The sequence below is a fragment of the Plectropomus leopardus genome, chromosome 19, assembly GCF_026936395.1.
Source record: "Plectropomus leopardus strain MGB_pleo_1.0 chromosome 19, ASM2693639v1, whole genome shotgun sequence".
NCBI lineage: Eukaryota > Metazoa > Chordata > Actinopteri > Perciformes > Serranidae > Plectropomus > Plectropomus leopardus.
The window spans coordinates 6,322,131-6,345,974 of record NC_142194.1 but is presented as its reverse complement, the minus strand read 5'-3'; the positions used below and the strand labels follow the sequence as shown (position 1 = coordinate 6,345,974).

At 41.1% G+C, this 23,844-nt stretch overlaps 1 protein-coding gene across 11 annotated transcripts in view; it reads right to left on the bottom strand.

The window, feature by feature from the left end:
* Positions 1 to 689: 689 nt before the first annotated feature.
* tanc2b (tetratricopeptide repeat, ankyrin repeat and coiled-coil containing 2b) overlaps positions 690 to 23,844 on the bottom strand; it is a 195,687-nt gene continuing 172,532 nt past the window's right edge. For 9 of the 11 annotated variants that reach the window (XM_088069805.1, XM_088069810.1, XM_088069807.1 and 6 more), the window contains 18 exons: positions 23,043 to 23,212; positions 21,958 to 22,236; positions 21,032 to 21,199; positions 19,899 to 20,059; positions 18,674 to 18,782; positions 18,428 to 18,550; positions 17,112 to 17,348; positions 16,764 to 16,973; positions 15,373 to 15,466; positions 13,781 to 13,914; positions 13,225 to 13,348; positions 12,564 to 12,739; positions 12,002 to 12,134; positions 11,196 to 11,225; positions 8,503 to 8,594; positions 7,397 to 7,543; positions 7,105 to 7,205; positions 690 to 6,333 (listed from right to left, as the gene is read on the bottom strand). In XM_088069805.1, coding sequence (XP_087925931.1) covers positions 4,302 to 6,333; positions 7,105 to 7,205; positions 7,397 to 7,543; positions 8,503 to 8,594; positions 11,196 to 11,225; positions 12,002 to 12,134; positions 12,564 to 12,739; positions 13,225 to 13,348; positions 13,781 to 13,914; positions 15,373 to 15,466; positions 16,764 to 16,973; positions 17,112 to 17,348; positions 18,428 to 18,550; positions 18,674 to 18,782; positions 19,899 to 20,059; positions 21,032 to 21,199; positions 21,958 to 22,236; positions 23,043 to 23,212 — 4,520 coding nt within the window. In that variant the 3' untranslated portion in view covers positions 690 to 4,301. The remainder of the gene's footprint in view (positions 6,334 to 7,104; positions 7,206 to 7,396; positions 7,544 to 8,502; positions 8,595 to 11,195; positions 11,226 to 12,001; positions 12,135 to 12,563; positions 12,740 to 13,224; positions 13,349 to 13,780; positions 13,915 to 15,372; positions 15,467 to 16,763; positions 16,974 to 17,111; positions 17,349 to 18,427; positions 18,551 to 18,673; positions 18,783 to 19,898; positions 20,060 to 21,031; positions 21,200 to 21,957; positions 22,237 to 23,042; positions 23,213 to 23,844) is intronic. The other 2 variants (XM_088069806.1, XM_088069808.1) reach the window with 1 other exon arrangement.

Genomic DNA, 23,844 nt, shown 5'->3' with positions numbered 1-23,844 from the left:
TCTGAGCAAACTGGCTTGATTTCATTCAAAAACATGGGAGGAGGCAATGAGCAACAAAAGAGGAATAACCTGGAGAAAATCTGTGAAAAGTACAAGAACATTACTACCAAACCAAAACCAATCAGAACCAAACAAAACAAAACAAGAAATGGCCCCAAAATGATCAAGAAATTAGTAAAAAGTTACAAGAAAAAGAAACAAAAAATGATCTTTAAAAAAAGCTAAAATGCTTTTTTTCCCTGTAATATATTTTTAAATATATAATTAAAAGAATTACATATATAGTTTTCTAGACATTATCCCCCTTTTTTAAATAAGAATATCAAATAATCTCCCCACAGCTTATTTTAAAGTCATTTCTTTGTCACCTTTTACTAATTTTTTTGCAATTTGCCGGACATGTCTTGCCACTTTGCCTTTTTCTCACATTTAACAGAAATCGGACCAATTTTCCCAAATTCAAGAAGTTTATATGTTCTTGAAAGATTGACAGCAAAACAGATCCAGTTTCTAAAGGGTTACACATAAATAGCTTTACAAATGCTGAATATTTTGCCGTATTATTGAATTGTATCATATTGTACAGAAGCTTATGTTTTATGTTTTTTTGGACCAAAATTATTCAAAATATGTGCATGTTACGCACAAATAATCAGCAAAATAAATAAATGACTGACATGCCGGGCGTGTTTCAGTTGGTAACCATTTATAAATATGTTCTTTTTTGTTCCTCCAATACATAGGTTCGACTGTACAGATTACAATCAGTTATCATGAGATAAAAACACATTCTTTTTTATTGTTTTTAATTAAACTTTTTATCACAGCGATCTGAAAGCTCACATTTACAGACAAGAGAACTCTGCTCAGCAAGCAAATACATTAAAAGAAAATAAAAAGGAACCCTTTTTCGCTTTTTGTCTGGTGAGGTTTGGAGGGGGGAAATGATAAGGACAGTTCGGGGGGGGGACAGCAGTCTCCTTATCTTGATCCGAGCGTTTATGTGTCGCACACACCAGAACACTGCTATACATGTTTCCGCTTGAGCTCATGGAAAGAATAGAACATGCATCGGACTATTTACAGCAAACTAATATACATAGACAGCTTGAAACCCCTCGAATACCCTCAACTTAAATTACGTATGATACACTTTATACCTTCATTTCTGCAAAGATAAGTAGGGCAATCTCTCTGGGAGAAGGTGAGAATGAACTCTTTCGATATTCTTTATCAGAGAAAATAAAACGTTACAGACAAATGGTCCATAACTTTTCCCACATATACAAATAACTTTTCATTACTCAACTTTCTCTGTCACCCCAAATATGGAGCTTCTGAGCACTGAAGCTTCAGTCATACTTTATTTTTTGTTGCAGTAGATTAATTTCAAGATGTGTGCAAGACCAGTGGATTAAACTGGCTTCTTTAGAGATATAATGGATATTTCTTTTAATGATTTAAATATGATCTGCGTCACTCACAAACCCGCGCTGGACCGAGTGGAATATCTGAGTCAGTATTTACAACTTGTGCTAGAAAGTCTATACATCTTCACCGGTTTAAAAACATCGTTTGCTCTTCATATTGTCATTCATCGCTGCTTTTGTAAATCATATAATAATAACAATAAGTGTCTATGATAGTCTCACCGGTCGGAGGTCTGCCTGATCACCAACTTTCTCCAAATTCAACAACAACAAAAGTAAGTAAAAATACATAAAGTGCACCCTTAGTTTAGAACTTAACAGGCATTTTAGTGCAGAGGTGGCGGAGTGAAAACGCATCGTGGGGTGAAAAGAAAAGGTGATGCAGGAGAAAAAGGGAGAAACGTCTGTGACAGTGGTCGTGTATGCATTTGCTTGCTTTTAATCGCTGAGCACGATCCATATTAACCCATCACTAGCATATGCACTCTCGCTCTCTGAGGAACACACCGCGCAATCACCCGCCGAGGAGGGACAAAGACCAACTCTGATGCTCACGTGCCACACGATGAAATCGCAAATCCTGCACCTAAAATACAGCGCTGAAGGCCAAATTTGTTGTCCAATAAAAGCCTCAAATGAATTATATGAGTTTGTACAAAACTATAGAAACTGATGCTTCACCTGTACTCTACAGCTGCAACAACTTTTCAAATAATCGATTAGTTGTCAACTATAAGATTTAATCTCCGGCTCACTTGATAATCGATTAATCAGTGTAGGTTACTTTTTGAGAAAAAAAGTGAAAATTCTCCAATTCAAGCTCCTCAAATGTGAATATTTTCTCATTTCTTTACTCCTCTTGGGCTTTGGGAAACACTAATCAACAAATATCTTACATTTTATAGACCAAACAACTTATTGATTAATCAATAAAAAAGTAAAAATGTTCTGATTCCAGCTTCTTATAGATATATATATATATGTATATATATATATATATTTAATGTGGACAAAACAAGACATTTGAGGACGTCATCTTGAGGTTTCGGAAACACTGAAAGACATTTTTCAAATTTTTACATTTTATGGACAAAAAACCCAATCACCTAATCGATTAGTTGTCAATTAATTAATTGCCAACTAATTTGATGATTGATTAATCAGATTGAGTTTTTGAAAAAAAAAAAAAGTCAAAATTTTCTGAATTGTTTCTTAAATGTGAATATTTTCTGGTTTCTTTACTCCTCTAATGACAGTAAATTGAAAATTATAACTGCTAATGATGTGAGCTAAACAAAAAAGTGAAATGTGAGTATTCGGTCCTTTTTGACGGTTCCTTTACAGGGTCCTATAAAATTTCAAAACTTTTCCATGACCCATAAAAACAATTCTTTTTTGTGTGTGTCGTTCAAACACATCATATTCAAACGTCATTTCAGCTGGAGCGAGAGATGAAACGTGGGAGATAATGAAGAAACGTGCGTTGTGTTAAAAAAATGATACACATCAGTGCATATTAAAAAAATACATTTGCTGCAGTATTACACGATGTGGAAGATCCACAGAAGATTATTGTAGCAATTTCTATATATATGTTAAATCCATAACTTTTTTAAAATTGTGCATGATTTTGACTGATTCCATGACTTTTCCAGGTTTTTCCAGGTGGAAACCCTGAAAAAAATAATAAACACATCCACATCAGTTATGAAATTGATGAAGAAGTGGACCGATATGCAGAATCGATAACGGCATTGGCATAAATAAAAATGATTAATTTCCATCCCTATATGACACTAAAGAGAAAAACAGAAAATACAGATTTTGTGGTAGTTTAATTCTCATTCTGATAATATTTTAAGTGTTTACATGCATTTTCTGATCCTCTTATTCTCTGTGCTTTGATAAAACTTAGAGCAAAAACACAGGTTGATTGACGGGAAATTAATGGCCTAAAATTCACTTGTTCTAGCTTCTCTAATGTGAGGATTTGGGTTTTGATCTGTTGGTCAAACAAAACATCCAAATAAATCATCATGGACTCTGGGAAATTATTCTGCACACATTTGACTCTTTTTTGATGTTTTACTGATGCAGATTAACCGATAAATAAAATACTCATTAGCTACATCCTTCAGATCGTTTAGGAAGCTTTTTTTTTGCATTAAACAACGACACAATCTTTTTTTTATTTGGACACAATAGAGGTAATTATATCATTCAAAGTTGGTCGATGTCCCAGTCTCGCTCGAGTTTCCACCTCCATATGACTAGCAGTGGGACACAAAGGCAGGGTGAACAGAATACAATTCAAACGCAAACTATGTTTCCTTTCTATGTACAATATATAACTTAATTATAAATATTGTCATTTTTCTCTAAGTACTGAGTCGTTGAGCCGTTTGTATTTTTCTGAGCAATGTACAGTATTGAACATAGAATATTGTATTACATAGAATAGAGCCTACTAGCAACCGTGGTTAAGAGCACACTTTGAAAGAACAGAAGATGGATACGGAGTCCGCGAGTCGAGTCCGATGGTTCGTACGTTCACTCTGTTGTGTTCGACTTTGTGCCGCACAACGTTCCGGAAGTGCACCGCTCTTTGATTCAGAAGTGAGGACGCTCCTGTTGTCCCGCCTGTGTGCAGAATATGACGATGAAATCTCACTGATAGTTATGTTTTTGAGATAAAGTCTAATACCCTAAGTGTGTGTGTGTGTGTGTGTGTGTGTGTCTGCGTGTGTGTGTGTGTGTGTGTGTCGGCTGTGTGGGCTTCTCTCTGATGAGTTCTTTGAGTTCGTCCGGGGTCAGCAGCTGTCGATTTTCTTCCTCTCCCACTAACGAGCCGAGTCCAACCAGCCAATCACATCACACATTAGACTCCACAAATGGTCTCTTTGGTTTGATGGGGGACGTGGGGCCTTGGGTCCGGGAGTCACGCGACAGCTGGCGGTACATGTTGTCCTGGTAGGCCTGCGCCACGGGAAGAGTCCTCGCCACCTTCACATCCGGGTACGTGGGCACCTGGCTGACCCGCTCCAGGATGTCGCCACCGCCACGGGAGCCGTTGGCCAGCTTGCCCAGTGACGGCGGCTGCGTCTGGGCGTAGTAGTCCTCCTCCAAGAGGTGTCCGTTCTGGGCGTTGTTGGTCTTGTTGTAGTAGGCGATGTTGCCAAGCGACGCAGGGGGGCTGTAAGTGGAGCCTTGCTGGACCAGCTGGCCGGGCGACGTCGGGCTGATGGCGGAGTCCATGGATGTCATGGCTCTGGACCGCGAGGGCTGATGCAGGTACTGCTGAGTCCGCGCCGTCTTGTCTATGATGCCCATGAAGGGCGTGTTCCGGGAGCGTGTGGTCTCGCCCGGGTACAGCCCGCCGCCGCCTTGAGAGGGAGAAATGGGAGAGATGTCGTCACAGGAGCGCTCGTACGTGGCCTGCAGGGGGATCTCCATCTGTTGAATGGAAGTGGACGGCCTGAAACCCGGCGCTAAATTCGAGGTGGATCCGGTTGAAATATTGTTGCTGGACGGAGAGAATCGGAGGCCGACGCTCTGTGAGTGGATAAGTGGCCTCGGCGTGGGCACGTGCTGCTTCATCTCAGTAGTGTTGGCACTGACGGGGCGTCTCACCATGTGGGGGATCTCAGGGGAGCCCAGCTGGCAGGGGGGCATGGCGTTAGCTCGCTCTAGAACATGTTCAGAGACGGGGTAGTAAGCGGCGGACTGGCTGCGGCTGATTTGAGGCGTCTGGCTGTAACGGATGCCCCCCGGGCCCCCGCTGCTGGCGCGGTAGGCAGAGGAGGGGCGCTGGGGTAGCTCGTCCTTCAACAGGCCCGACTCCATAACCCCTCCTCGGCCGCCGTGCTGACAGAGGGCCCCAGAGCTGAGGCTAGCCTGGGGCATGGACCGCCCATCCAGGGAGGGCTGGTACACGAGGCGGCTCTCGACGTCCCCCTGGTAGCGACCACCCATGGAGTGTCCCATCTGGCCGCTGTAGAGGCTGTTGGGCTGGTTTGTGCGGACGATTTGGGCAATCGAAGGCTGCAGGCGAAGGCCTTGGGCTTGGTGGGAGGACAGAGACTGCTGCGAGGTCAGCTGGAACGAACGCTGGCTGCTCATCTTGGAGAGGGGAGATTTGGGTCGGCCGGGGAGCTGCTCTGTCTGGTAGCGAACAGGCGACCCGGACTGGGACCTGTACAGACAAACGCTCTCTACAGGCGGGCTGGCTCTGTATTGAGCAGCGCGGCGTAAAGGGGACGGCGGAGGACTCTGATGGTCCATCCCTTGACCCCCGCTGCCCATAGAAGGCGGGCTGAAGCCGTAAGACGACTGGTGCACCGGGGAGGTGTGAGGCGGGCTGTGTCGGTAGTGGTTCTGATGCGTCGGGGAGAGGGACGGCGATGTCGGCTGGTAGGAGGCGCGGGTCGGGGAGGACATAGAGGAGGAGGTGGGGTGATACTCGTACGGTTGTCCCATGGGCGAACCTCCAGCTAAGTAGATCTGATCTGGATGCGTCGGCGACAGCGGCGGGCTCTGGATGATGGGAAGGCTGGAGGGGTTGGTGAGAGACTCGGGCGGAGGCAGACCCACAGACATGGCCTCCAGCTCCTGCTCCAGGTAGTCCTCGTCCTCAAACAGGTCCTGGACGGGCTCCATGTCCTCCAGTCGGGGCTCAGGGGGAGGGGGGAGAGGCATGGACAGGGACAGGGACTCCTCGTCTTCCGGGGGAGGCGTAGGAGGAGGGGAGGGAGGAGGCTCCAGCTCCAGGTCCTGCTGCTGGTGCTCCTCCTGGTTGAGCTGGTGGTACTCCTCCTCCACCCTCTGGAGCAGCCGCTGGATCTCTCGGTTGTTGGGGCACTGCCTCATGGCTTCATTCAGGTCCTCTAAGGCTTCAGGAAATTGTCTGGAAAGAAGAAACTGATGGTTATGAGGGTTTAGACACATTTTTACCAATTTTGTGAATTTTAGGCAAATTTTAAAGAAAAAACGTTCTCTGAAACGACCATCGATACTCCTTATCGGTTCTTTTTCATTACTCTATAATAGCTTTATTATACAAATAATATTTTTAAAAAAACAGAACTCAGAACAGGATTAGAACTGAATACTTAAATATAACTAAGGGACTGTTTGTTGTTCATGAGAGGGGAGGCGTCGGTGCGAAAAGGGGGAGGTATGTCAAATAATATTTTAAGCATTTATTTTTATTTATTTTATTCACAAGCTACTTAGCTCGCGAACTGCTGGTCAGCACCCTTTCTGAAAAAAAAAACTGTTGAGTTTTTGTAAAGAAAGTGTTTCCTTTTGTAGTTTGGCTGCTGCTAGCATGTAGCAGATGAAAGTAATCAGCGAGAATTCAAACACTACTACAAAATGGCAAACACGCTATATAGTGCACCATTTCCGTGATAGGGAACGGTTCCCAACACAGCTCTAATTTCATGATACCATCATCAGTTTAGCTTTAGCCTTTGAAAATCATTAAAGTAGGCCAAAGATGCCAGCATGCCTGAAGAGAGGGTTTACAATCGACAAGACGTCTAGATTGTGGAGACGTCCACAAGACGTCTGTATAAAAGAGCATACTGGAGTCCAAACGCATGCTCACACACGATGAAATGAATTTCAAAGACTATTTCACTCTATGATGTGTAGAGGGATGAAAGGAGCATACCTGCTGCTACGCTTGGCGCGTGCTCTGGCATAGTACGCCTCGTAGGATTTTGGTTTCAGTTCAAGTGCCTTCGTAGCAAATTCCTCAGCCATCCCAAAGTCCTGGAGAGATTGAACGACATCCAACACATATGAAGACATTGGAAGATACAGTCAGCAGCATAATGCTCATATTCATATGGTTTACTATGACGCAGGGCTCAAAAGTTTATCTAGAATAGGTGTGCTGTAGTAAATCCCCAATTCTGTGGCATTTTGGCATTTTTCACACGCCGCTGGTGCTGCAGACTTACGTTCATTTTCCTCCGACATCGGGACAGGTTGAGGAAGAGCGATACTTTGAGTTCCCTGAAAGTCTTGAGGTCCTCGCTGAAGCCTTCGCGTGGAAACTTTTTGAGGGCATACTGATAACGCTGCGCTGCCTCCTTCACCTTCCCCTTCTGTCGGACAAACACAAAGAAATCCTGTTATCCTCCCGTCGCAGTGAAAAAAAGTTAATCTAAAAAAGACATAAAGGTACATTTTTCATAGCATCTGTTAATAATTTGTTCTCAGTTAGACGACATTCTCAGAGAATTAAATCTCATTTTCACAGTACCTTAACTTTGTTGTTAACAATAAAATACTTCACAATAAAATACAAACATATACAAAGCATAACACTGGGGTATTACAATAAACTGAAATTACATATACAGATAATTAGGTATAATGTTTTTATAAAATCTATGCGTGATAGTGACTGTGTGGAGCCTGAAAATGACTTAAGTATAAATAAATAAATATATAAACAAGTAAATAAAAATAGAAACAAGTAAATAGTGGTGTACATTAATACAGGAATAAAAAAACATAAAATGGGAATAAACAACTGAACAAATACATGTTTAAATAAATACAAGAATAAATAAATAAATATGGAAACACACTAATAAATGTGTAAGTAAACACAATAATAAATAAATATATAAATGTGTACGTAAACACAAGAATAAATAAATCTATAAATGTGTACGTAAACACAAGAATAAATAAATATATAAATGTATACATACACATAGGAATAAATAAAAGTAGAAATAAATACAGGAATAAATAAATAAATACAGAACAATAAATGCATAAATGAGAATAAATGCATGAATGAACAAATAGATAAAATGACAAATAATTAAGTAAATGATGTAGTAATGCAAATGATCAATGCATGAAAAAATAATTCAATAAAAGTTAATACTTAAACAAGCCAGACTATTTTTCTCACAGTACACAGACCTTGCTAAAAAAGTAAAGTATACTTAATAGGTTTTTGATTTGACATTTAAAAGATATTTATCAGATCATAGATTTATCTTTATACAGTCGGTGAAATCTGAGCTGCAGGCTCCCGTTCTCTGACCTTGTAGAAGCTGTCCCCCTCCTCGATGAGTTTGCTGAGTAAGATGATCATGATGTCGGGTTTGGAGGTGGCCATGGCCCACGTGGCTGGACCTGAGTAACACAGGAAGGAGCAGATGAAAACAGAAGACGCAGTGAGAAAGACACACAGCAATAAGCAGGAGAGGAGGAAGGAGGGAGCGACTGGGAGTCACACTACACACAACAAGAAGAACAGGGATGAAGACAACAGCCAAAATGGGGGAATGGAGGAGAGAAGACAGGCAATCCACTGCAGAGAAAAGATTACAAAGACCTGCTCTGACACCTCGAGAACACTGTGACCTCGCTATGGGACATCAGACCTGGGTCAAATACTATTTGCAAAGAAATTTGTTTCAGTAGTATTATTATTTATTTTAATTTTTTTAAACCTCGCTGAGAGTCGATTTTGCTTCATTAGAGTGCAGAATGAGCACATTTTGAACTGTTTTCAAATGGTAGATTAACTGTAGCCATAATCTGCAAATATGTTTTGGCCCAGGCAGAGTAGATGTACAGAAAAACAAACAAAAAAACACTGTCATGTAGAGTTGGGTCGATTTCCGGTTTGGTACGGTGAGTTTAAACCGGTTTGATTTTATGCAAACCAGCTGAACAGCCAGTTTTCATTATAAAAACCTTCTGACAAATTAAAAAGTAGCTGTGTTAAATGTGGCATAGATAAGCAACCTGTGCTCACCACGTCACAGCACTAAATCCATCTCATACTGCATTTGTAATAAGCAATATTACAACATAATTAGCAAAATATTTTACATTTTGCATTTTACAGCCAAGTCCAGGCCAGTGTTTCAAACATTAAGGAGATAAAATTTCAGTAGAGGTGAGAAGGGGACGAGTGGTCACGTTGTGTTTGTGAGTTCATGTGTTTTTTGGGGTGATGAGAAAAGATGTGGCAGACTTAGTCAAGAAAACTATAACTGCACCAATATAACAATATTTTGGGTTTGAGCCGAGGAAAGAGGCGATCTAACTGGATGAATGCACCATTTTGAGCCGTGTTTCTATTTATATCTGTCGCTCGCTTTGACAGCACGGAAATAAGGGAAGTCATTGGTAGTTAGGTTTGGTAGCATATTTACTGAATTTAGTGTGCACAGAGAGTTCAGACGCGACTTGATGCTAGAAGACGGTGGTGTCCAGGGTTCCCAAACACTTTCAGCAGGACAATTTCGACAAGTGAAGGAGGACAATTAATAAAATATCCGTTTCATAAAAGTATGTGTCTGTCTGTGTCTGTGGAATTTGCTGGCCCAACTAAGGTGCTTCTCCACACACACAATGCCATCCCACTACGTCACATAAACACACAACCGCATCTTAAAGGGTAAGGCTTGATCAGTATTAGTCATGGAAAACGAGAACTGTGCGAGTTTTCCATAAAAATTGACTTTACATGACATTGCATGTCTTTTGAACTACTACACATTGTAATATCTATGCTGAAACCACATATTGATATGATTTTTTTTCTAATTCCATGACTTTTTCAGGCCTGGAAAACAAGATTGTGAAATTTCATGACACTTCCAGGATGACAGTGGGAACCCTGGGTGCTATTATGTTCCACTCAGGAACAGCTGCTGAGTCAAGTGGGACACCTGGTATATGTGATTTAATTTATTAATATTATTATTATTATTGAGTATTTATTTATTCATTTTGATCTATAATTATAATAACAAAGTATTTGTTTGTGTGGGATGGCAAGGATGGAGTTTGTGAATGTTTGTTCTGTTGATTCCAAATAAACAAAAAGCCAATAAACAATTCTGGTCTGGTCCACAGTTTGCCTTAATATCAAACTGGTTTGAAAATGTTCACACCGGCCCAACCCTACTGTCATGTCTTTCTTACTGAGACACATTTTCTGTCTTTGTCAAGAAGTGCAGATGTACAGTAATTCTTTCTACTGGCGACTGATTCAGTGAAGTGATCAAGAACAGCAGGAAAAACTTGTGTCGTGTATTTAAAAAGAAGAAAAAATGATCCCTGCAGACTGCTTTCTTTGTGACTGAAAAATCTGACTGTCTTTTTCTGAATCTGCGCAACAGCAATCCTTGACACATGTACACACCACAGAAATGAAAAAGGAGGGGGGGGGGTCTTGCACAAGGAGACACGGGGCAGGTAAACAAAAGGGGCAAGCAGGGAGGGGGGAAATAACAGAGCTCTGCAGGCTGTCCTCTGAGCTGGTGGTGGTGGTGGGGATGCTGCTGACTGGCCTAGCTGACACTGAGGAAACGTCTGGAAGATGAGCGATGCACAGTACAGTGGTTTATCACCTCAGTCTGTGGTGGCGGTGGTACAGAGGAATTACAAAGACATGCATTTCCTGCTACGCAAAGTGCTAGTGAGGGGCTCCCCCCCGTCATGCATCTGTGGGATGGCAGGTTGACACCTCGGTACGACGTCACAGGCTGGAGGCCGGGCATGCTGTCATTAACCACTCGGATGTTAGCATCTACCTCTAGGGCAATCCCGACTGCATCACTGTCAGTGCTAATACCTTTTTGCATGTTATTATTTGTCAGTTTGAGAAGGGAGCTAAGCTGGCCTGCCGACACTTAGGACGACACAGACAACACAGAGAGAGGAGATAGAGCTGTCAAAATGCCTGGTGGGGTGAGAAGTCGACAGCCTTGGCTTTACCTCGGGGCCGACTGGGCAGCGTCTGACATCCTGGGGGCCGGAGAGAGAGGCGGGGGCAAGAGGGAGTGGGGGTAGAAGGAGGAGGAGGAGGAGGTCATGAGCAAAAGGGGAGGGAGTGTAAGTGGGAGGGCAGAGCGAGGGAGAATTGCCAGAGAAAAACAGAAAGAGAAGGAGAGGTGATGGCGGAGGAGGAGGAGAAGAAGTGAGGAAAGGAACACAAAAAAAGCAGCAGTGAGAAGCGGAGATAAGTGCCTGAGCAAAAAGAAAAAAAGGAGAAAAAAGGAACAAGCGCTAATAACAACCTGTCTCTGAGCAACCGCAGAGGAATAGAGCGAGAGGATGTGATTGAGAGGGAGAGAGCGTGAGCGGTAGGTAGGTAAAGACAAACAGACAGAGAGAGAAAGAGAGAGAGAGAAAAAGCAAAACAACACAGCAGTAGTACAATAAAAAGAAACACACATCAGAGCCATAAATAGCCGAGGAGAAGCAGCACGATGCGGCAGTGGGGGGGCGGATGACATACAGTAGCAGGAAGTGGTTTAAGCTACATGGAGACACAAACCTGAATCCATGGCTTATTGCGGTAAAATGCTACTCTATAATGACCAGCGTGTACTTTAAAAGCGTCTTTGGATTCTCCCTTTCATGCAGCTCATGCTCCAGTGCATGACCTTTTCAACAAAAATACAAACTGTATCTCATTTCAGGCTTTTATCATGGCGCTACAGGATAAAAGATGCAGCACTCAGAAAGAGGTCCTTTGTGCGTTAAACGGGAGGCTCGTTACTCCGTCGACCCGCTCTTACCTATCTTGGCTCCTTTCTTGAGCAGGGCGACCACCACCGATGTGTTTCTGCAGCCCACCGCCCTGTCCAGAGGACGCATCCCGCTGTAGTCTACGTGCTCTATCATGGCGCCGTGGTCGACCAAGAACTGGACCTGAAGGGACAGAGACAATGTGGTGTGATGGCGCTGGCAAACCTTTTTTAACCCTTAGGGCCCGTTTTTAATATCACACACATTCTGCGCTTTTTAAAAACAAGCTAAAAATATATTATACATTAATATGACTTTCTACTTTTACAGAGATTATTTTTCTACCCAACATCAGTCCTAATCATAAATATCAAATATTCAGAATTTTCAGAATTTTAACCCTTTAAATGCCAGGCTTTTGTCATGATGGCAGTATGTTTTTAGATTAAAAAAAGGGAATATATATATATATATATATATATATATATATATATATATATGTATATATATATACATACTTTGCACATAAGTCTGTACTTACAGTGAGGGTCAAAAAATCTGTCTCTAATATTCGATACCTGGACCTTTTCAGTCCTGGATTTCAAATCTTACCACTTCAGAGTCACCGTAGAAGGCCGCCAGGTCAAGGGGCGTGCGACCGTTCTTGTCTGCGTGGTCGGTGGCGGCTCCGCTCTCCACCAGGCAGCGGACGACAGGTAAGTGTCCTTTGAGACAGGCCCAGCTCAGAGCGGTCAGCCCCTCCTTGTCCATCAGAGACAGAGAGGCTCCTGGGAAGAGACATGCGGCATTGAGACTCAGCCGGACGTCTCTCACTCTGAATCACTCCTCGTGACTAACTCCTTAATTCACTTCTGATGGATTTTTAAAATCTGCTGCTGATTTAATTTGGCTGTAATTATCGTAAACAACATTTGAAAACTGTAATTATGCTGATTTTTATTAGTACTGTGGCTGGGTTTTTTTTCCATGAAGGACTGCAGCGTTTCGACAAGTGAAAGAAAAGAAAACACCCTGGTACATCAAGTGCTCTTGTGGAACAGCTTTGGATGCCAATGTGTATTTTCTTAGCTATTAATTTACTGAACATTTGCTGAGATATTTTGTTCAATCTTTATTTCAGAAAATCTTCTTTTATTTATAGATTTACATTTAGGAGCTTCTATTTGTACTCTGTTCTTCTGCTACACAAGAAGCCCTCACTGACTGAAAATGCATTCTAAATCCAGTTTTTTAAAAAATAATATCCTCTTACCTTGAGATAATAAAAACTCCACAGTCCCCAGGTGTCCCTCTGAGGCGGCCATCATTAGAGGAGTGCGACCCTGCTTATCAGCCAGGTTGACATCTGCGCCGTGTGTGAGGAGGAGGTCTACGATCTACAACACCCAAATACAGCACACGTCATTGTATAACAGCAGCTTGATTTCATAATAACTTTGTGAGTTAACACTTTAAAGTGCCTTTCAATTAATGTGAAAAAATTTGCGGGAACAACTTTATTTTTATTAGTAATTCACTTAAAACGTGTGTTTATAAATATCGTAATTAAATACATAACATTTTAGAATTTATTTCTTGTTTTTTTTTTTTATTGCTTCTGATTCACACTTGTGTTTAATCTCTACTGGATTGACCAATTATTAATCTGTCATATTTTAAAAAATTGAAAAAAATTTAAATGTAATATTTTTAAGGCCTAATACTAAATATGAGACATTTCATGATTTGTTAAGAAGCTGCAGAAACCCGCAAATGCCGATGCATTCTCATATTTTTAAAGGAAGGTGCTCCAAGTGAGGGGGACTAACCTGCCAGTGTCCCTGTCTGACGGCGCTGAACAGCGGGACGATGCCTCGTCTGTTGGGCTGGGCCACAGCCGCCCCCTGCTCCAGTAACAGACGACAAACTTCCAGCTTCCCCCGACCGGAGGCTGCAGTCAGAGCTGGACACACAAACACACAACGAAACACACAATGAATTAGTGAATGAGATAAAGAGAAGGGTAAAAAATGTGATGGACAGAAATCAGATTTTTAGTTGTAGGAGATCGGTGCTATCTATTGAGTAATTATTAAACCCACAATAACAGATTTGTTTGGCCACTTTGGAGCTTTGGAAACATGCAACATAAAGGCAAACTTATTTACACACTCTACAGTTAAGCAGCAACATTATCATTCATTTGGAGTCATGCTTGTGTCCCGCAGCTGCTCAGTTCTAACTATGTTCACCAGCTAGTTGATAATAATGTCTGAGTGGGTTTTTTTGCTTTCTGCAGCTGAAAACGTCAGTGAAAGAGCAGTTCGAATTGAGCCAGAAGAAGCTGACCAATGAGCTGAAACTCGGAAAATAAAGAATCTACTTTGCATGTAGTATATTGAAAATAATTCATTTTCTTGTGATTTTCCATCTATAAACATATTGGCATTATGACAAAAACCTGGCATTTAAAGGGTTAAAAATGTGAAAAATAATGAAATATTATTATTTGTTATTAATATTTATGATTAGGACTAATATTGGTTTGAAAAATTAACTCAACTAACTTAACTAACTAATTAACTTAAGTGCAGTACTTGGTAGTATTTATTCCACCACTGCCTGTCAGCTGATGCATACATTGATATATCTATAATAAGATATCAGCCAGCTTATTGGCCTGGTTTTAGTTTGAGCCTTTTTACTCTTTGCTGGACTGAGACTTTGATACTTACAGTTCAGTGACTACATCTGAACATATACACTCTCCCTCTGGCTGTTTAAGAATAATGTATTTTCAGTTGACCTATTCATGAACACTGGGATTAAAACTCATCTTCCAGAACAACTGTTCTCCTCCTGATCTCCTCTAAACAATGAAACTACGGCTGAGCGAGTACGAGTCCCCCTCTTCAGCTGACAGCGAGCAGCAGCCTCTCTAACACTCTGCAGCCGGGGAATAAGGCTCGCAATGAGCTTTCATCGCTTTAGGTTACAATGATGCATTACATTTCTCAACACCCTGCCATGGGGCAATCACACTAGTCATTTCTGAGCACCCTGGAGCACACTCATCCCTCCTCCTTCTCCTCCTCCTCCTCCCTCCTCCTCCTCGGGGTGAGCCCAGCCCTGTCTGTGCTCCAATGACACCACTGCACTGCCATCAGCATCTGACGCAGCAGCAGACACACAAGAACGATCTCTCACATCCGCACTGCAGCGCTCTGCCTCGCCGTGCCACACTGAAAAACTCTCCCAATGAACACCTTAAAAAAACAATGTTTCAATTTTATGTCTCAGGACAAACTACAGTTTGTTTTTTACATTATGTCCAGAGATTTTACAACTGCATGAGTAAAGATTCACAGTCTTCTGTCTGGGTTTTACCGGTGACATGTCTGTCTAAAAGAGGCGTTCCCACCTGTCTCCCCCCACAGGGTGTCAAAGTTATTGATCTGAGCTCGCTCCACCTCCTCTTCATCTTTCTCTGGCAGGTCCAGCAGGTAGGACACAATCTGAAGAGGGACGAGATTCAAAAGGACACAGATTAATGTCCAAGTTAACTGCAGACAGACTCAGGTAAATGTACATTTTAAATAAGCTGGAATAATTTACAGAAGGAACTGAAATAGTCTGAGCTGATTACTAACAGGGAACTTAAGATATTTTAAAAGATCGAGAAAATAGCACTCTTGATTAATGTGACTTAATGTTACTCTAATTCTCACTGAAATACAAAATTGTACATATTAATTTATTTGACTATTTTGTATTTTAACTGGAGGTTGTGCTCACTCTTTGTAATGTGTGACAGTTGTATTTGTCTGCTTGTATTTATTGTTGTAGCAATGTTTTACGCTGCCCTCTTGGCAAGGTTGCTCTTGAAAAAGAGATTTTGCATCTCAGTGAGTCTTACCTGGTTAAATGAAGAATATGTATAAAACACTTCATAATGGATGTAATCTAATTTTATGTAATCTGATTTTAAAGGCTGAATTTGAGAAGATGTCAGTTATAATTAGCAACAACATCAACCACCAGACATCAGCTGTTGGGATAAGATTGTCGTTGATTTAGTCATTTTAGAGCAGGAGTAGGATTTACTACATAAGAATAATTTATTCATGGTTCTCCTCTAATTTAATTTGCCACTCTTTACATCTCGCTGTTTCCCTAAATTCTTTTCCCTTCCATCATACTCTCGCTCTTTACGCTCCCTCCTTCACTCTTTCTCATTTTCAAATAAGTGTCAGTTTAGCGGTTCCCAAAAAGCCTTTTTTTTCTCCTTCTTTTTTTCTTACATTTTCAAAGTGCTTTCACTCTCAAACTGTTTGACTATTTCACCATCTGATTCTATCTCTGAAAACTTAATCACATTTAGCTGGTTTGGAAACATAAATCTGACAGAATTCAGTATGTGACAGCAGGCCTACTCTGCTGGTGGCCCTGTTCAAGAATTTCTGCACATCTTAGTTAAAATTCCACCAAAAATATACCTTATGTCTTTTCACGGGATCTGCACTTAACAGATCCTGTACATTACATTTTGAATAATGAATGGTTGTAATGTACAGCATCAGTGAATGTGGAGCACAAAGTAATATGTATTATAATGTCTTGAATTAACATTAAATCTAAGATTTTTTTCATCTGCAGCTTCAAAATAAAGTAAAACATACCTCAACAAACGTTTAAACAACGGCTTTTAAACATAAGAAATGCATTAAAAAAGCAATATTGTCAGTGATAGTGTTGGAGTTGCAGTCAACAGAGAGCATGATGATGAAAACACCTCCTCCCTCCCAGACGTACCTCGGTGTATCCCATACTGGCTGCAGCGATGAGCGCCTGCTGGACCGCGTGGCTCTTGGTGAAGGCCGCCTGTTGTTGGGTTTGTGGCGACTGCTGCTGCTGGGAGCCCATGCACCAGTCGCTCTGGATGAGGTACTTCACCACCTCCATGTGGCCCCTGAGAGCTGCGTGAACCAGAGCGCACTGGCCGTTCTTATCCAGGTGATCCACCTGTTGACGGGACACGGAGTTCATCAGCTAAACCGCGAATTTGGCTAATATTACGTCCCGTTATCAGGACATAACAACAAACTCAGTCGTAAAAAGGCAAGAAAAGGTTATTTCACACGCTCTCCACACTTAACACACCTTCGCTCTCTTGCGGCAAAGTGCAGTCACAATGGCCATGTGTCCTCCAGCAGCGGCGTAGCCCAGTGGCGTGAGGCCGCTTTCAGATGGAGCGTCGACAGAGGCGCCAAACTCGAGCAGCAGAGCCACCATGTCCATGTAGCCCAGGTGGGAGTGGACACACAGGACGGGGGCGTTGTTCAGCACCTCTGTACGGTAGTTTACATTGGCGCCCCCCATCATCAGCAGTCGGCTCACCTGGAAACACACACGCACAAAATAATTTACTAAAAACAGCTTCGCAGTTGCTCAGTGCGTCCCTGATCAAGTTGCAGTTACGGTTACAGAAAACATCTTCAACCAGGCAGCACAGAAGATCTTTACAATCAGCACAGTCTCAAGATTAGTGTCAACAATTCAAAAAGTCTCCCCTTCTGGTCCTGAGATATGACTTTGAGTAATGGACAGAAAAGTGTTTCTGCAGAACATGATGATGTCACCCTGAAGTTGACCTTTGACCTTTTGGTGACCTTTGACCTTATAAAATATCAGCAATTATTATCATTTATCCTGTTAAACATTATTGTGAGATTTTGTCATAATTAGCGTATTGTTATGGCAAAAAAAATATATAATATATCTAATCAGTTCAATCTCAAAGTCCAAGTGAACATTTGTGTCAAATTTGAAAAAATTCCCTATAATTTTTGAGATAACGCATACACCAGAATGCCTCTGAAAAGAACAATGTAGTCAGTTTATCGTTGAGTTCAAGTGGATGTTTGCGCAAATTTAAGGAAACTCCGTCACAGTCTTCTTGAGATATCAGGTTCACAAGAATGAGACAGAAGAAGTCACAGTGACTTTGCATTTTGACCTTTAACTACCAAAATCCAAACAGTTCATTATTGAGTCAATGTGGATTTTTGTGCCAAATTTGAGGAAAATCTCTCAAGGTTGTCTTGAGGTAACAAGTTTATGAGAATGAATCTGGTGCAAGGTCACAGTGACCTTCAACCACCAAATTCTAATCAGTTCATCACTGAGCCCAAGTGTTCATTTATCGCAAATTTGAAGAGAATCCCTCAAGGCGTTCTTGAGATATTGAGTTTACGAGACTGGGACGTATGTGCAGACTTATCTATGGACAAACCAAAAACACAGTGCCTCCAGTTGTGGCTATGGCCTGCACAGAAGCCCAAAAATTAAGAAATTAAAAGTTAACAAAGTATAGATTCAAATATTGAAACTGAGTCCGGTGAGAGGAAGCTTTTCATTGAAGTAGTCGTAGTAACATGTTGAAATATTCTTCAAGTATGACTCCTCTCTGCCTGTACCTTGATGTTGGGAGTGTAGAGGTTTCGGAGTGAAGAAAGTGCAGCTGAAAGGCCCTCTGTGCTGTAGGAGACCCACAGGCCTTGCAAGATGGATGAGGAAACCCCAACTTTCTTGCTGAGGCCCTTGAAGAGGAAGAGAGAGAGAGAGAGAGTGTAAATATTCATTACTTTGGAGCCAGACCACAGCTGTGCGTGGGTGTGCATGTGTGTGTGTGTAGATGTGCGCGCAGACAAATAATGGCGTACCTTGAAGATATGTGCTTTGAGGATGTGATGGCCCAGCTCAATAGTCTGCTGTCTGTTCAGCTTGTTCTCCTGCCGAGAGAACCAGAAGGCCAGCAGGGTGTGACCGCTCCTGCAGAGAGGACGACACAGAGTGCTTCAGTACTCCAGACTGACTCATCAGGTCATTACGTTGTGTTCTGCACACTTGGTGCGATCTGCTTTAAATATAACACAGGAAATAAAATGTTCCTACACTTCTGCTAGATAAACATAATGTACCAGCGGCTGATAGAGTGAGTTAAATTTAAACACGACTGATTGACTGCACATTCATGGCGGGTCACACTACATACAGCAGCATAATCCTTCAAATTGTGCAAATTGAAATAGTTGATATAAAATACGCCTGAAGTCAATTTTGAAATAACTCCCATTTATTGCAAAAAATGTTATGCTCATATGAGGAGTTATTTGAGGTGATTAAAAAAAACAACTTTTTCGCTTTTATAGGTCACATGACGCTATGACTGTGTACTCCTCGAACTGGCTTCCTCATGATGCAGCAGGAGCTACAAGACGTGTTATTGCATCACATGACTCTTCAAAAGTTCAGCCGATCATCTGTAAGTTTTGAATTCTTCTGTGAAATCGTGGACTATCGCCTCCCAAAAATACCTCATAGGTGGCCGCTCCCATGTATAAAGGTCTTGCCTTTCCATTATCGCTCGTATAACACACCCACGTCGCCTTCCATTGAAAATACAGACAGCTAGTGCGTGGCTGCAATAGAAATAAAGGTGCTAATGTGTTGAACATCATCAACATGACGGGAATCTCTAGTGTGCATACTCTATGGGCCCAATGATGCACAAGTAGTTTGTGAAAACTGAGCTTTTTTGGCTTCATGTGCCACTGAGCAACTTTGATAGCAATGAACACAGCTCTGCATTGAACGAATATGACAAAGTAAAATCTGTAGTTCTGGTAACAGCCCTAGAGACAGTGAAATGCATCGTTCAGCAGATTTGAGCTGAGATGTGATCAGGGAGGTCTGAGCTGTAGTAGGATGGAGGAGAGTTTACCACAGTTCATTGACACACACTGTTGTGATACAATGCTGGTTAAAAATTGGTAAAGTGTCCTTTTAAGCAGGAAATGAAAGCATTGCTGTTTCTTTAAGACTTATCATAAGAGCAGTTTGAGCAACATTCAATTCAATCCACTGTCTGTCCTGCTCCGTCCTCACCTCGGATCGCAGAGGAACTTTGTCTTTTCTCCTTCCTCTCTCCAGATCAGCCACTCCCTGAAGGACGGGTGAACAAACATCCTGGTCCCGTCCCTCCTCTTCACCAGGAAGACTGACAGGTTGTCTACACGTTGCTGGAAATCTTCCCAGTCCAGCGTGCCCTGCAGACACACACATCGTTTCCATGTTAATTTTTTTTATTTATAGCACAGGTCACGCTGATATTACTCAAATAACATCATTACAAATTGTTGGAGGTTCAATTTTATAAAGGTGTATAAAATATCTGATATTTAGGCAAACACAAAATGAATCTAAAACACAGTGCACATCAACCCTCTCAATGAATTAATTACACGTGTCAAAATTAATTGTTTGTTTCATCTTGATGACAAGACATCTGTTGTATCTTTCAGTCTTCATGCAAAATACACTTTCAATACATTTATTTATTTGTTCTTTTATTAAAAAAATGTTCATCAAAAATTAAGCAAAAATAAATAAGTAAAAATAATACTTAATACTTATTAAAAACTCTAAAGGCAACTTTGCCTCATCAGGACTGTGTAGTTTGATCAGATTTGAATAGTGATGACAAAAAAACACCAACTTTCATCAGATGTTGAGTCAAATATTGCTAAATTATGATTGGTGCACAGAAGCAGGTGACATCACCTTTTCCCCAGCTGAGTCTACTTCAAAAAGTACTTAAAAAATACAATTTAAAAAATACAGAAAAACTAAAACTATTGCTGAAAATATTGTGTTCATGTAGGAGCCCATCGGCCACAACAATAAGCTGATGGGAAAAATAAGTTTTCAGGGTCTTTAACTTTCCCTGACCATGTTAAATAAACATTTGATAACTTTGACATTTTCATTGACTTGCTGACACATTTAATTGGCTCCAGGGCAGAGTAAAAACAAACGAACGAACAAAAGCAAACGATAAATACGAGCAACTACGATCTTTTAACCATTTATCAAAATGTACCTCTTTAAATGTTGGACTTTGGGAGAAGTTCGAATGCTGGATCATCACGGCCGTTTTATAAAACATAAATTCCAACAAAGGCCTTGAGATATTAAAAAGTGTAAAGGTTTGAGGCTCTTGTATATTTTAAGATTATTACCAGCAGCGAGCCGGCATTGATGGCCTGATATATCTGCTCATCAGTCAGCGGATGAAGCGAGGCCACGGCCACGTTGAGCAGTGGAAGCGCCCGCTCGAACGAAGACTGCGTGGGGAAACGCATGTTGCACTGCAGCAGGTACACCTCGGCCAGGTTGACTGGAACCACCTGAGGAAGCAAAGAAGGAAGCAAGCCAGGAAGGAAGGAAGGAAGGAGAGAATCTGAATGCTGATTTCCTCCGGAGTAGCTCTACAGAACATGAATAATGCATCGTGTTTGTACAGCGCGTCTTCAACTATTCCACGTGGTCCTCCTCCGAGAGACGAAAATGTGAATTCATCAGTCGTCATTTTTTTTTATGGAGTCTGGAAGCACTTCTGAATACATGAAACTAAATGAACCTGGGGGTGTGAGATAAAATATTTCATAATGAAATGCACACTAAAACAATTCGGCTGCATTATTTATCACAGAGGTGTTGGGTTCCGACTGTCAAAAAGAAGATTTAATGAAACTACTTTTACACAACGAATGTCAAAGTTAAATCAAAAAAAGAAAAAGCTTCTCCAGCGTTGCCTTTGCAAATTACCAGCAACAAGATGTTTAGTTTAGAAAAGGAGTTTTCAAGCATAGGCCCCCTCTCAGACAAATTATATAAAGTAGTCGAGTAGGGACAGTGGCAATAAAAGATTATGTAATATTATAGTGACCAAATGTATACTTTATATGAATGAGGCCTTTCTCTCCCTCTTTTTCCACTATATTTTGTTATTTTGTGCAGTTTTATATACTGTACATATACAGTATGTGCATGTATGGGTGTAGATGTTTGTCGGAGTTAATTGTAATGCATCATTTTACTTTATTTGTTAAAAAGACAATCAACACAATTAAAAGAAAAAGTCCATTACAAACTAACCACGTACCTTATAGCTGGAGCTTTTGAGCACAAGGTAGCCCTTCTCGATGAGGTCAAAGGTGAGCTTGAGGTACAGGTAGGAGCCCTGGCTCAGGGCCTTGAGGTGGGCGCTGAGCTTGCCGAAGGTGGTGTTGTCCATCTTGCCGTTGAGCGAGATGTTGTTCTGGATCTCCGGGCTGCTGTGGATGCGGTGCAGGATGTAGCCCTGCAGGTCCTGGTCGATGGCGTCGTTCTCCTCCAGGCCGTCCAGGGAGATGCGGTGGAACGGCAGCGCGTTGGTTATCTCCTGAACAGTAAAGAGTAATTTCAGACAGGAACTTGATATTTGTGCAACAAGAGACTACAGACTTACTCACCTACAATGATTCATAAAGAAGTTAAAAATAAAGTATAACATGCTGTGAATAAGTAGCCCGCATCCATTTCTTCCTCATGAATAAAAAGCAGAGGGAGAGAAGACAATATATCTCTGCATAACAGAGTAAAAGGTCAGAGTCAAAGAGACAAATTCAGTGTTGCCTCCAGTTGACGCAAAAATAACCTGCTCATAAAGTTAATTTAAAAACATCTTAGCTGGCAGTATTAATTTCACATTTGGTACAAACAATGTACCCTGTTAAAAAGTGCCATAAAATACTATATGAAAATATTTGTTTCAACTTTCACTGCATTACATTTGTCAACCAACATCAGTCCTGAAAATCACTACCAAATATTTATTCATTTTATGATTTTAACCGCTTAAATGGCAGTTTGTTTACATAATGCTACTGTTATTTTAAATGAAAAAAAAAAAAAAAACACTAAAAAGTGGTTATTTTTCATATACTTAATGATATTTTTTGTTGTTGTTGATTATCACAGTCCCGGATAGGTCAATAATTAGTAGCAATATTGATTTTTTAGGCACACAAACAGTGTACCTTGTCAAAAAGTGCAATAAAAAATACTTTATATAAATATTTTTTTCAGCTTTCTACATTTGTCAACCAACATCAGTCTTTACAATAACTACCAAATATTGAAATTACAAATGAAACTTTTTGAAGTAAATTAAATATCACTGCAATCTGTATGAAACTCCTCACTGACCTGTAGCGTAGTTCTGACTGTGACGACCAGTTTGAGCCAGGGAGGGAACTTGTTGATGGTTTTGGTGAGGAAGGACACGATGGTGTCTCCGTAGTCCGGCTTGTGGAACTCTGCCTCGTTGAGACCGTCTATGAGGATGATGAGATCCTCCTCGGAGCTGATCTTCCTCTCTGAAACGAATGTAATGTAATTTTATTTAGACACGGACAGCACATTAAAACATTAACCTTTTATAAAACAAGGAGCAAAGCTGCTCTTTTCTGCCTGTATTCCTGGGGCAGGTAGGTGGAACAGATAAATTAATGTTCATAAAATTTTAAAAACATTATTATCCCAATATCAGACTCCACCTTATCATGATAAATATCAAATCTGTGCAAAATTGCAGCTATAAAATTATCAGGGCACAGTCATTTCTACATCCTAAAACCAGTTTGCCCCCTCCCACCCCCCAACATTCACAAATATGTGCAAAAAATTCAAAATTAGATATGTACAATGCTGCAAAATCCCAAATCCTGAGTCCATCAAATACACCACGCTCAATTTAACCACACCACAGACTGATGTGTTGTAGCTGCTGCAATAGTGGGCCAATTACATGTCACACCTGTGGTAACTGGCTTCGAGAAAAAACATACAAATCATCTTTTTTTCGGGATCTGGGTACTGAAAGAATCAAATGCAGGTATCATTTGACTGGAGAAGACATTGTTTGCATCTTGAATACCACTTTAAATTTCTGAATAATCCACAAAGTTATATTTTACTTCATATTTAAAACTAAATCAGTTTTGATTTT